The sequence below is a fragment of the Scyliorhinus torazame genome, chromosome 13 (assembly GCF_047496885.1).
Source record: "Scyliorhinus torazame isolate Kashiwa2021f chromosome 13, sScyTor2.1, whole genome shotgun sequence".
Taxonomy (NCBI): Eukaryota; Metazoa; Chordata; class Chondrichthyes; order Carcharhiniformes; family Scyliorhinidae; genus Scyliorhinus; species Scyliorhinus torazame.
In genome coordinates, this window is record NC_092719.1 from 52888844 (window position 1) to 52903136 (window position 14293).

At 45.6% G+C, this 14293-nt stretch overlaps 1 protein-coding gene across 2 annotated transcripts in view; it reads right to left on the minus strand.

Moving 5' to 3' along the window:
- Positions 1-221: 221 nt before the first annotated feature.
- dyrk4 (dual-specificity tyrosine-(Y)-phosphorylation regulated kinase 4) overlaps positions 222-14293 on the minus strand; it is a 125166-nt gene continuing 111094 nt past the window's right edge. For both annotated transcript variants that reach the window (XM_072471499.1, XM_072471498.1), the window contains 3 exons: positions 5669-5798; positions 3725-3882; positions 222-812 (listed from right to left, as the gene is read on the minus strand). In XM_072471499.1, the coding sequence (XP_072327600.1) occupies positions 574-812; positions 3725-3882; positions 5669-5798 (527 nt within the window). In that variant the 3' untranslated portion in view covers positions 222-573. The remainder of the gene's footprint in view (positions 813-3724; positions 3883-5668; positions 5799-14293) is intronic.

Sequence of the window (14293 nt, forward strand, 5' to 3'; positions counted from 1 at the left end):
TTCCAGGACACACAGATGCCTGAGTTGGTATCCCTAATGTTGCGCAGAGCCGTTCCCCATTTGCAGATTGGATAACCTTCCAGTGACACTGCAAAATACAGAGGGGCTAGTAGCGGAGATCTCTAGTAAACATGTTCCCAACATGATTTGTTTGCAGTGTAACATTTTAGTTACGAAATATGATTGCAAACAAAGAAATCATTTAAAGGTTGAAGAAGTGATAATTTGGGACTCTTTTATTGTTTGCATCATTGACTTTGAAAACATATTGTTATTTTGTTTTCATTGTTCAGAAAAGGTATGAATTTGTGGGTGAAGAGGTTATGTTTAGAAAACAAAAGCTTATGCATAATTACATCAATTTGATATCCAACATCTAGAGCTTGCAGTCATTTGCACTTTCCGTGCAATGTCTCAAATGGGATATCAATCTCCATTAGAGATAACTGTGAAAATCATACAGCTTTCTGATATTGTAGTTTTCTCTGATAAAGGAGCAGCTTTACTGGAAGAACTACCTTGAGTGAGATCTAACAGGAACACCAGTATGATCTACATAAAAGGTGACAGGAACTAGATGCGTTCCTGACACATTAGTTCTTCCGGCGATTCGGGCTGGACAGATTGCTGTATATTTTTCAACGATTTGTCTTCCAGTTCTTTTTCAGCCAGGATTTCACAGTTGTCATTTGCTTTCTCTGTTACATCATCTTCTGCAGAAGCCCCGAGAGGTCTTGGACGCACAGTGATTGCTGTCTCTTCTTCTCCATGAACTTTGTGTCTATCATCTGCTTCATGACAGATTTTTTCTGCTGTAAAATACAAAGCGCAATATGAAGCATTGACATACTATTATAATATGTTGAATGTAATCATTGAGCTTTAGTGTGATTAGAAGGTACAGTTCATCAAGAGTCCACTTGATGAGGAAGATTTTCATCTGACCTGCCCATCATAGGACCATTCAGCTTTTCATTCTATTGAAACGAATGAAAATCAGGTGTTTTTTTTTTAATGTGCATGCAATCCCTTCTGCCAAACATTCAAGATGAATTTGCCCAAAATTTTTAAAGTTTCTTATCATTCAAAATTTATAAATGGTAAATATCACTGGACAGCTGATGATTTCATGCCTTACACATTAGTTGGTTCTTTCACCAATGTTACATTCCCTCAAATCAAATCAGCATAGGATTAATGAATGTACTCTCAGGGCAGCAGGGTGGCGCAGTGGTTAGCACTGCTACCTCACGGCGCGGCGGTCCCAGATTCGATCCCAGCTCTGGGTCACTGTCCGTGTGGAATGTGCACATTCTCCCAAAATTTGTGTGGGTTTCGCCCCCACAGTCCAAAGATGTGCAGGGTAGGTGGATTGGCCACGTTAAATTGCCCATTAATTGGAAAAAATGAATTGGGTACTCTAAATTTATATAAAAAAAAACAAATGTTCTCTCCATGGGCGGGATTTTCCAGCCACCCCCGCTGGAGGGATGTTGTTAGGCGGGGCATGGCACATTGACATCCAGCTGTACTCTAGTACGAACATGCCTGATTAGTGATTACCTCTCACCGATCAACTGCTTTCAGGATCTGCTCAGTGATCAATTCCTAATCCTTATCTTCTTTTTCAGTCTCTTCCAGCTGTGAGCCTTTAATGTTATGTTCTCTTATAAAATAGACTATTTTATAGGTATCTCTTTGGGGGGCAAGCTTTCCTAGCTCCTTACTTATAATGACCTGCATGAATTAAACCTTTTTATGTTCTGGGGAGACACTTGCTTCATTTTGGTGGAGTTGGGTTGACTTAGGAACAGGAGTAGGACATTCAACCCCACTAGCCCATTCCCCCATTCAATTATATTATAGCTGATATGACCCTTAACTTCATCTATCTGTAACTCCTTATCTCATTGCCAAAAAAATAACAATTTCAATTTTGAAATGTTCAATTGGCCTGAAGTTTTTTGTTGGAGAGTTCCAGCTTCCACTGCTCTTTGTGTGAACAAATATTACCTGGTATCATCTTTGAAATGTTTCACTCTAATTTTGAGATGAGGAAATAATTTCTCTTTATCTGCCCTACCAACTCCATTAATCATCTTAAACACCTCAAGATCATTCTTTTTGTTTTTATAAATTTAGAATACCCAATTATTTTTTTCCCAATTAAGAGGCAATTTAACGTGGCCAATCCACCTACCCTACACATCTTTTTTGGTTTGTGGGGGTGAGACCTACGCAGACACGAGGAGAATGTGCAAACTCCACATGGACAGTGACCCGGAGCCAGGATCGAACTCAGGTCCTTGGTGCCATGACGCAGCAGTGTTAACCACTGCGCCACTGTGCCACCCTTCATCCTTTAATCTTCTATGGAGGATGTCTCCTCCTAGCCCCACAAGTTTATTGATGTACATAAATGGGATCCCTTCAGATTAAATATGTGTATATTGTTACTTGTTCCTATATGCATTACCAAATTTGGCCTGCCAACGTGAAGTTCAAATGAGTGACAAAATTCAGGCTCTGAAACCAATCTGTCCTCACGTAACACCCAGGGAATGCAAATGACACCAAGACAAAATCCAGGCAGAGTATTGATACTGGATGTAATGTTATTTTTGTGCAAGACTCAGGTGTTGCACGCATTTCCATGGCCCCATTGGGATCCCAACACAGTCCAGAAAGAAGGCTATGCAAAGACAGTAGGGTCAAAAGATATAGATGGAAAATTAACAAAGAGCAAAATTATAATTTCAGGAAAAACATGGGCTGGATTCTCCATTTCTGCAGCTAAATGCCGGTGCCAATGGAGAATCCGTGGTGCTCCAGGACAGGAATATTGGCACGAATCCTCACCAATTCCAGTACTGGTGAGGGGCTAGCACCGGCGCTGCAGGAAACACCCATGGATCATGCAGAGAATGGCCGGAGAATTGCCGGGTCCCTTGCCATGCATGCGCAGGGCTGACAAGCTGCAGCCGCGCACTCCCATGTCCCTACCGGTCACGCTGGGAAACATGGCGCCCGCCGTCCTGGACCACGTACCCGCCCACCCTGACCCCACAACCCACCCCCTGGCCACTCCCCACCACTACCCCCGCCCTAGTAGAAATCCCCTGGCCAGCGGCACTGATCCCGGCCGAGTGTAGCGGCGCTGGACACTGTCTGCAGCCGGCATGCCTGGTTCCCGACCGCTGGGATCACACGTGGTCTGCGCCACCTGGAACTCGACCCATGGGGGGCAGAGCATCGTGGGTGGGTCGACTGATGATGCGCCAACAGTGTCGCGACTGCACGCGGCACGTGTCCCGATGATGCCGATTTGGTGGGGGTGGAGCGTTGTCAACCGGCATCAAACTGGCGCCTGCCCTGATTCCGGCGTCAGGCTACGGAGAATCCCGCTCCATATCGTTCTAAAAATATGATGTTTTGAATAAGCTAGCAAGCAAGGCGATGAGGAAAATTACAATTAGAGGGTATGTTTGATGAACTAGAAATCCCGATGTGGAGCTTTGACAAAGGAATGCAGACAGGAATTCAGATACAGTTCAGAATGTCTGACTATTAAAATTAATGAACAGAAAATCCTGTGACTGAGGGTTGCTGCTGATCTTGGTGTCTGAATTCCTGATCTGTGCTTCTGCCAGTAAAATTCCAACATGGGGTTGAAAATGAAAGAAAAGACTTTTCTCATCCCTGACATCAATCATATTCTTATTACCTGTCTTTAGGGAGTGCGCTTTTTTGAAGGCAGGTTTATTGTTACTTTCAGTCGCAGGCGTTGCTTTCAGTTTAAGACGGGATTTCTTTGTCCGGGATTCCTGAATCCATTTATGTTTAATTGCGTCATCTGGAGTCAGGCGGTGTTCAGGATTCCACCTTAAAAAATGTTCAAAATCACAAAACCTAAGTGAGTTACCATTGACATCATTAGTGCCAATAGTGTGCCACTAGCACCACCAATTCCACCGACATAATCATTACCAGGAGCACTATTGACAGTAGGTACACTATTATTTGGCACATTCAGTTAGAACAATGCTGTCAGCAAGATCAGCAATATTTGTGCCTTTCGCACCATCAGCATAACTAGTATATTATCACTAATTATCTACCAGGGCTATCACCAACCCCAACATTAGTACCCTCAATACTATCATCACCAATTGCATCAACAGTGACCTTAGTAATAGGATACTATTAATACTAGTATCAGCATAGTCAACACTATCATTTTTAAAATAGATTTAGAGTACCCAATTCATTTTTTCCAATTAAGGGGTAATTTAGCGTGACCAATCCACCTACCCTGCACATCTTTGGGTTGTGGGGGTGAAACCCATGCAAACACGGGAAGAATGTGCTAACTCCACATGGACATTGACCCAGGGCCAGGATCGAACCTGGGACCTTGGCGCCGTGAGGCAGCAGTGCTAGCTACTGTGCCACCATGCTGCCCTTAGTCAACTCTATCAGTATCATTGGCAATGACAATACATATAGTAGCATCAGCACCTTTAGCATTATCCATCAGCAACAGCCACAGAATTGGCTACACCAACATTATCAGTATCACAATAAAGGAAACTCTGATTGTAATTATCTCTTTGATCTAGTATACTAACATGTGCCCTTTTCCTGTGTCCATAAGCTGAAGAGCTGCCAATGAGCCAGAACTAGGCAGTACCTAAATGCATCCTTCATCCTCCTCACCATAGTGTGCAAGCACCAACAGAAGCACAAACATCCCAGAGAATGCAACTAGTGAGTTTTAAGAGGTGGTCACCATGTACAGGTGAGAAGAAACATGTGGTTGTACCAGAGGAGGAACAGAAATCAGATAGCCATGTGACTACAAGTTCTATCAGCTACATTAAAAAGTCCTGGACTTTCTGCTGCTGGTGGATTCCCATTAAAAAATTAACAATGGAAGGCAATGGCGTGGAGGTATGTTATTAGACTCATAATCCAGAGACCCAGGGTAATGCTCTGGGGACCTGGGTTTGAATCCCACCATGGCAGATATAGAAATTTGAATTCACTAAAAAATCTGGAATTAAAAGTCTAAAGATGACATTCCACATTCTCACCCCCACCACAGGACCTAGTCCCCAACAAATGGGAGAATTCTGACCATTATTTTGGTTAAAAAAGATGAAGCGCACACTAGGAATGATCACTTGAAGGATTATTAAAGGGTTGGTTGACAATTAAATTGCCTACCAGCACTCATTAAAGATATGGCATGGCATTTTAGTGGATCGTGGTGCCATCTTAACCACGTCTCCTAACAATGATCAGCCTGAGCAGGAATAAATAAGTAGCAGGTGGGAATTTCAAGTGTAAAATACATTGTTAAAAAGAGGAATTCTCATTTCAAGTTCAGGAACCACCTGAAATTTTAAAATGAGTCTCTACTTTAAATAGTATCCAAATTAGTGGATTGTGGTAACTGTAATGCATTTACTTCAGTGAGAGTTGATGCTAACAACATAAAATCATTTATTCATAATGGACCAAAAACTGCTGCCTAGTTCTGTGATGAGTAAAGTTCCACAATGTGAGCATATATTTGTAAAATGTATCCTGATCCGTTCATTTAACAGATGACACATATCATTAACACAATATTGTTACTCGATGCATGTTAAAATTATAAACTCACATGAGACATCCTTTCAGGAAGTCTAGGAAAAGGTTGTCATTTGTTTTTAGTACACTGGCAAGCTCCTTGGAATTTGGACGCCTCTTCTTTCCTTTACTGTTTGTGACATTTTTAGGGAATCCTTTAGAATCTTCAACAGAAAAATACTTGTAAACTAAAATAAGATGTTCGGACTTTAAAAAGGAATCACAAATGAAGGGAGCATTATTCAAGACTCGCCACAATCAACCCTATAGTCACCATGTTACATCCTGCGCTATTTTAATACTTAAAAATAACAAACCAACTATCAAATTGAATCCCAAGTTGTATATTTTAATCCCATTTGTCAATTCAATTTGAAAAAGCCCACAGGCGCAGAGGATTCGTGGAGTACATTAAAAAAAAACCACAACATCAATACTGCTGTGAAAGTTCACTCATGAGCTTATTTTCCAAAATTGTAGAGTGTACCACAAACCCTACGTCCCATTAGAATGCTATTTGGGGGGCATTGTGACAGAAGAAATAATCCCCCATTTTATCCACACTTTTAAACTTTATTCTTTCGCACTGTTATTGCTGGGGAGGGAGGACAACTAGAAGTTTACTCTTGTTACAGAAAAACCAGATGGGTGCGAGGACTTTACGTACAATAGTTCTGTACTGAACCAGCAATTGCAGCAACCTGACCGCGTCATCAGCCTAGACATTCTGCTCTTTATTTCGATGAACGGCACGTATCCACTAGCAGAAATAACAACAATCATTTTCCAGAAGTTGCGTCAATGGGGAAAAATGGGCATCCTTATCTTTCCTTGAGGACTCTTGGGAAAATTGCAGTTAATACTTCATTTCAGAAACTTTTTTCATAGCCTTTTCACCATTTGGACCCTCCACATTGCAGCATTGTCTTAGTGTTTAGTACTGTTGACTTGAAACCAGTTGCCCCGGTTACCAATGCTTTTACTTTGAGAATCTGATTGCAAAAAACACAGAACTCAAATGCCCAGTACTTAGTTATTTTGAGGAAGAAGAGGAGGCTACAGAATGTAATCAACTGCCCTTGAAGAGACACTTGGAGAAATCGTATAAGGACTGCTTTCTAATGTAACACCTGTACACAACATTAATAGTTCTGTCCTTGTCTTCATCCACACATACGTGACAAACACACTCCAAAGGTACATGTTGCAAGTGGAATGGGATATAAAAATAGGAAAGTTTTGTTCCAGTTGTACCAGGCATTGATGAGACCATATGTGGAGTACTGCATACAGTTTTGGTTTCCGTATGTAAGAAAGGATATAATTGCATTAGAAGCAGTTCAGAGAGGTTTCACTCAACTGATTCCTAGGATGAAGGGGTCATGTTATGAAGAAAGATTGAACAAGTTGGGCCTGTATCCATTGGAGTTTAGAAGAATGAGAGGTGGGTTTATTTAAACACATAAACTTTGAGGAAACTTGGCAGAGTGGGTTTTGAAAGGATGCCTCCCTTTGTGGTAGGGACTAGAACAATGTAAAAAAAAGGAGGTGTCCCATTTAAGATAGAAATTAAATTTCCTTCTTTCAGAGGGTCATTATTCTGTGGAATTCTCTTCCCCAGAAGCTGTGGAGGCTAGGTCCATTGGCATCTTTAAGGCTGAGCTAGATAAATCCTTGATTAACAAGATAGTCAAAGGGTATGGTAGGTCGACAAGATAGTAGAGTTGAGGCTACAATTATATCAGTCGTAATCTTATCAAATAGTGGAGCTGTGCTGAGGAACTAAACCGCCTGCTGCCATTCTTAATTTGTATGTAGCTATGTATTGTTACGATCCAAGCTGATGTTAATACTGGGGAGGTCAGGTCCCAAAAGTAAACCTAGCTTGGTAGACCCTAACGTTTGTTTATAAACAGTGGAGGGGAGTTACTGAACAAATTCACAGGCGTCTGTGATGAACTTTTAATGCAAAGAACAAAACATTTATTAAACATGAAAAATGAATTATATTAAACAAGACAACAAGGTTGGAATAATATCAATACAAGCAGAAGAAAATGATTCAAATATCACTATTCCGTCACCGCAGCTATACCTTTACAGCCACATACAAATTCAGAAAGATAAACACAAATTACCATATCTATCTTATGCTCTAATATTCAGGGAAAGTACAAAGTACACGTGAACCAATTGGCGAACTGTGGTCAGACACACCACACTCCAAAGTAAATACAGAAGCACCTAAAGCAAATTCCATGGATTTCTCAAGAACCCATCGAGAAGCTGGTCACACAGTGAGCCAACCGGTCTTATTGAAATACAAGGGGTGATATTCAATCTGCTTTAGCTGTCAGTGAGAACGGCGGAGCAGGCGGAAATTCCCGTGAGAATAGGAAAACATGATTCTCACTGATGAGATTGTGTTTTCCGATTTTCCACACCCCTCGCCGGTGATGTACTGAGGTTCACTCCCAGAAAATGTGAGAACCTCATTTAATACATTTTAATACAATTACCAAGACCCCCTCGTCACATGGTTTCCCCCCCCCCCCCCCCTCACTGAATATTCATACCACACCGACGTGAAGTCATGCCAGAGATGTTTACAACAGGTTTAGAAAAATGTGAATCAGTTGAGGAGATCCCCTTCGGGGGCACAAAGGTAAACATAACCCCTAGGAGTGTGGAGGGGGGGGGGGTGGGGAAAGAGGGACATGCCGGGCAATGCCTTGGCGCCAACCTGCGCCAAGTGACAGTGCCAGGGACGGACCTTCTGGAAAGCCCCAACAGGGGAGGGGTTCATGTTATATTTGTTGGGGGAGAGGAGTCCCAGATGCTAATGCTTCTAATGGAAGGTAGGGTGAGAACTCCAACACTGATGATGGTGGTGGTGGTGGTGGGGGTGAGAACCCCGATTCTGATGCTCGTGGATAGGGGGGGTGAGATCCACAATGCTGATGATGGTGGTAGTTGGGGGGGGGGGGGGAAATATTCAGATATGCTGATGTTTGTGGCGGGGGGTTGAGAGCCCTGATATTTATGCTGGGTGGGGGGTGGAGGAGCCCCCATGCTAATGGTGATGCGGGGGGAGAGGGGGGGGGGGGGGTGTTGGGAGCCCCCGTGTTAATGATGGTGGTGGAGGGAGCTCCTGATACTTAGCCCCCTGTTTCCATGTGGGGGGTGGGTTGCTGGGGGGTTTCTTTCTGTGTTGATAAAAACGGTGCCTGATCTATGTGCAGCCGGCCTTGCTGGCCCACCACACTGATGGCGTAAAACACGGCCACTCAGTTTATTTTTTCCAGACAGGCTCAAATGTGGACTAAAAACCTGGCTCTGCAGCTGGAGAACTACAAGCCGTGTGTCAGTCAGAGCCTGTCACTGAAAAAATATGGGGAAAAGTATTATAAAAATTTTGCCCACTGTCTTTCTCACTAGGGTTTCCAGTCTCCATGTTTTAAGAACTCACCTTGGAATTCTCTCCTAATGTGACTCCCACTCATAAGGCTTCAGCAAGGATCCATCTCTAGGGTTTCAATCTCACCTTCTGAGATCCTTTTCCTCTGGATCTCCACATACAATGAAGTCTCACTTTCCAAGCACAATTTCAGATCTTCGGTCAAGCCAAACAGAACACCATTTGCTCCAATGTGCACCTTTGCCCTTACGGCCTGCAGCACGGAGTCACCAACCTTTGGTTTCCCGCTCAGACCTTCAGGGCTCCTCTCGAGCCCATTTTGCTTCAAGTCTGCTCCCCGCAGCTTTCCCTCTTTAATTCGGAGCCTAATGCTCTGATCCTTTCTCTCAACTTAACTTAACAGAATCTGTTTCTGATTTCTGTACTTCTCCCTTTCCTCGGACATCATCTGGTGCCTGCTTCTGCCCCACTGCCTGGTTCGGGATCCTCTTCTTTGTTTGGGATCTCACCCCTTCCCGTGTCCTGCTCCTTGGGACACGTTCTCTCAAATGGCACTCTGCTTCAGATCACCTTACCTACAGTTTTGCACAATTTTATTTTTTTCCCACGTACATGAGCAGGACCGGTTCCTGACCTGAAGACATGGAGGACACCAGCTTGTGCATGTGTGTCCCTTTCCTGGCTGATGCATGCGCAGAAGTCACAAAGTCCACTTGGAATTGTAGTCCACGGACTCCGAGGTACGTATTTGGGTTTTGCAACAGATGTCTCCCATTCTCATTACAACTGTACCATTTATACACCTAAATAAAACTAATATCTGAAGGCTCAACTGTCCTGTCCAAGTATTTTAATTTTCCATTCATGATACCCCCACTGTGCTGTTTTTAACAATTGTCCTGACTCCATGTTTCCTTTAGACAAAAAAAACCAACTAATTGATTTACAGACAACTTTGCTGGCAGAAACAGGCTTTATCTCTACCAGTTGTCCCAGGCACTGCTCCTCCATCTTCCAAGAAACACTGCACATGTCATTAAACAACCAGATTTAAAAAAAAAAAAATTTGTGTACCCAATTCATTTTTTTTCCAATTAAGGGGCAATTTAGCGTGTTCAATCCACCTACCCTGCACGTCTTTGGGTTGTGGGGGTGAAACCCACGCAAACACGGGGAGAATGTGCAAACTCCACACGGACAGTGACCCAGAGCCGGGATCGAACCTGGGACCTCGGCGGTGTGAGGCAACAGGGCTAACCCACTGCGCCACCGTGCTGCCCCGAGATTTTTAACGATGATTATCATTTTGCCTCTTAGGTGCCTTCTGCTGTGCATCCTTTCATGCTTAATCTGCTGCTTATCAGTCTTCCCTAGTGACGGAAAGGTTTAAGGTGGGTGGTTGATGCATTCCTTCAAACTGTTACAACCTTACATTAGCTCTCCATATGCAAACAGTTAAGAAGGCTTTTCATATCCATGAGCAAAACACGTCCCTTGCAAAAGTCATAGATGTCAGACATTCCATGCCAGATGAGAAGATTTGGGTTCTATGCATTGCTGCAGCACTGACAGCTACGATGAGTGTTTCTTGTCCCAATCTCCTGAATGGTGACCTACCTCTTTACACTGCTGGAGCCAATTAAGTTTCTCAGAAATACCCGATTGCTCAACCTTAACCAGAGAGTGCCACTGGTGTTAGGAGCCCATGTTCATCATTATCCAAAATTGCCCTTAGTGTTGGGGGGGTGGGGTTACTGGGTTATGGGGATAGGGTGGAAGTGTGGGGGGGGTTACTGGGTTATGGGGATAGGGTGGAGGTGTGGGCTTGTGTAGGGTGCTCTTTCCAAGAGCCGGTGCAGACTCGATGGGCCGAATGGCCTCCTCCTGCACTGTAAATTCTATGATTATCATATTGATGCTGCAAAATGTTGTAAAGTCATATCAGCAAGTGAAAGTCCCACTTCCATTTGGAACCCCATCTTATTCAACAATGCAGGGCATGGTCTTTTAAGTGAACATATTATTACAATTTTGTTGCAAGAGGTAAGCGAGAATGGTAAAGAATTTCAACTTCCCACTTTGATGTAAAACTGACATTGCAATCGGCTGCCCATTTTACAGTCATTGATTTCTGGAGCGTCAATCCGCAATGTCAATTTTATGCTTGGGTGGCAAGTTCGAAATCAACTTTGTATCAACATGTCATTTTTACATTGTTGTATGTATCCCTTTGTTGTGAACTGTGATAAATCAGTTCAGTTTGCCATTGAACTGTCACAAAACCTTTTAAAAGAAATAATGTTTATTAAGAATTTTTCAACAAAATTTTCAACCACACAAACCCCCCCCCCCCGTAACAAAAAGAAAAGAAAAGTCACATAGCAAGGCATACACATGTCAAATCAACATAATACAGAACTTTGTACATTGGATTCCTCCCACACATATCAACTTTCCGGAACATTTATGTATTTTCTTGCTCAAGCGCCCCCAGGAAAACCCCCTTCCCCGTCCACCCTTCTTTCCCCACCCCCCCCCCCCCCCCACCCGAACGAGATGTCCTCCACCCCGCCCCCCCCACCACGGTTGCTGCTGCTGCTGACCGAACTTCATCTAACGCTCCGCGAGATAGCCTAGGAACGGTTGCCACCGCCTGGAGAACCCCTGCACCGACCCTCTCAAGGCGAACTTTATCCTCTCCAACTTGATAAACCCTGCCATGTCATTTATCCAGGCTTCCACACTGGGGGGCTTCGCAACTTTCCACACTAACAAGATCCTTCGCCGGGCTACCAGGGACGCAAAGGCCAGAATGCCGGCCTCTTTCACCTCCTGCACTTCCGGCTCGTCCGCCACTCCAAATAGTGCTAGCCCCCAACTTGGCTTGACCTGGACTTTCACCACCTTAGATATAGTTCTCGCAACTCCCCTCCAGAACCCATCCAGTGCCGGGCACGTCCAGAACATACGGGCATGGTTCGCCGGGCATTCTGAGCACATCCCACATCTGTCCTCCACCCCAAAAAACCTACTCAGCCTCGCCCCTGTCATATGCGCTCTGTGAATAACCTTAAACTGTATCAGGCTAAGCCTGGCACACGAGGAAGAAGAATTAACCTACTCAGGGCATCAGCCCACAGACCCTCTTCAATCTCCTCCCCGAGCTCCTCCTCCCATTTACCCTTCAGCTCCTCTGCCAAAGCCTCGCCCTCTTCTTTCATCTCCTGGTATATCGCCAACACCTTGCCCTCTCCAACCCATACACCCGAAATCACCCTGTATTGAATCCCCTGTGCCGGGAGCAACGGAAATTCCCTCACCTGTCGCCTCACAAACGCCCTCACTTGCATGTACCTGAACGCGATTCCCGGGGGTAGCCCAAACCTCTCCTCCAGCGCCCCTAGGCTCGCAAACGTCCCATCAATGAACAAGTTCCCCATTCTTCTAATCCCTGCCCGAAGCCAGCTCTGAAACCCCCCGTCCATCCTTCCTGGGACAAACCGATGGTTATCTCTGATCGGGGACCACACCGAGCCTCCCATCGCATCCCCGTGTCGTCTCCACTGCCCCCAGATCTTTAGCGTTGCCGCCACCACTGGGCTCGTGGTGTACCTTGTCGGTGAGAGTGGCAGCGGTGCCGTCACCAGCGTCCCCAGGCTCCTTCCTTTGCAGGACGCCATCTCCAACCTCTTCCATGCCGCCCCCTCTCCCTCCATCACCCACTTACGGATCATCGCCACGTTGGCTGCCCAGTAGTAGCCTCCCAGATTCGGCAACGCCAGCCCTCCTCTATCTCTACTACATTCCAGGAACCCCCTCCTTACCCTCGGGGTCTTGTTTGCCCACACAAAACCCATAATGCTCCTGCCTACCCTCTTAAAAAAGGCCTTGGTGATCACAATTGTAAGGCACTGGAATACAAAAAGAAACCGTGGGAGGACCATTTTAATCAACTGCACCCTGCCCGCTAGGGAGAGTGGCAACATGACCCACCTTTTGAAGTCCTCCTCCATCTGCTCCACCAACCGCGTCAAATTAAGTTTGTGCAGGGCCCTCCAGCTCCTAGCTACCTGGATCCCCAAGTATCAAAAGCTTCTTTCCGCCGTCCTCAATGGCAGGTCGTCTATCCCTCTTCCCTGATCCCCCGGATGCACCACAAAGAGCTCACACTTTCCCACATTGAGCTTATAGCCCGAAAAGTCCCCAAACTCCCTTAGAATCTGCATTACCTCAACCATCCCCTCCACTGGATCCGCCACATACAGCAACAGGTCATCTGCATATAGCGACACTCGATGTTCCTCTCCCCCTCGGTCCACCCCCCTCCATTTCCTGGACTCCCTTAACGCCAGGGCCAAAGGTTCAATTGCTAATGCAAGCAACAGGGGGCACCCCTGCCTCATCCCTCGATACAGCCGAAAGTACTCTGACCTCCGCCGATTCGTAACCACACTCGCCACCGGGGCTCTATATAGGAGCTTAACCCAGCTAATAAACCCTCTCCCGAACCCAAACCTCCACTACACTTCCCAGAGATACTCCCACTCTACTCGGTCAAAGGCCTTCTCCGCATCCATAGCTGCCACTATCTCCGCCTCTCCCTCCACCGATGGCATCATAATCACATTTAGGAGCCTCCGCACATTGGTGTTTAGCTGCCTGCCCTTTACAAATCCCGTCTGGTCCTCGTGAATCATCCCCGGGTCACAGTCCTCGATCCTCGTAGCCAGCACTTTTGCCAGCAACTTAGCATCCACGTTAAAGAGCGAGATCGGCCTGTATGACCCACATTGCAGTGGGTCCTCATCCCGCTTCAGGATCAAAGAGATCATCGCCTCCGACATTGTCGGGGGCAGGGTCCCCCCCTCCCTTGCCTCATTGAAAGTCCTCACCAGCAACGGGGCTAACAGGTCTACATACTTCCTATAGAACTCCACCGGGAACCCATTCGGCGGGGCCTTCCCTGCCTGCATGCTCCCCAGTCCTCTAATCAGATCCTCCAACCCAATTTGCGCCCCCAAACCAGCCACCTCCTATTCCTCCACCCTCGGGAAGCTCAGTTGGTCCAAGAATCGTCGCATCCCCTCTTTTCCCACTGGGGGCTGGGATCTGTACAGCTCCTCATAGAAGGCCTTGAATGCCTCATTTACTTTCACCGCACTCCGCAACGTAGTTCCCCTTCCATCCTTGACTCCACCTATCTCCCTCGCTGCCATCCTGTTACGGAGATGATGTGCCAGC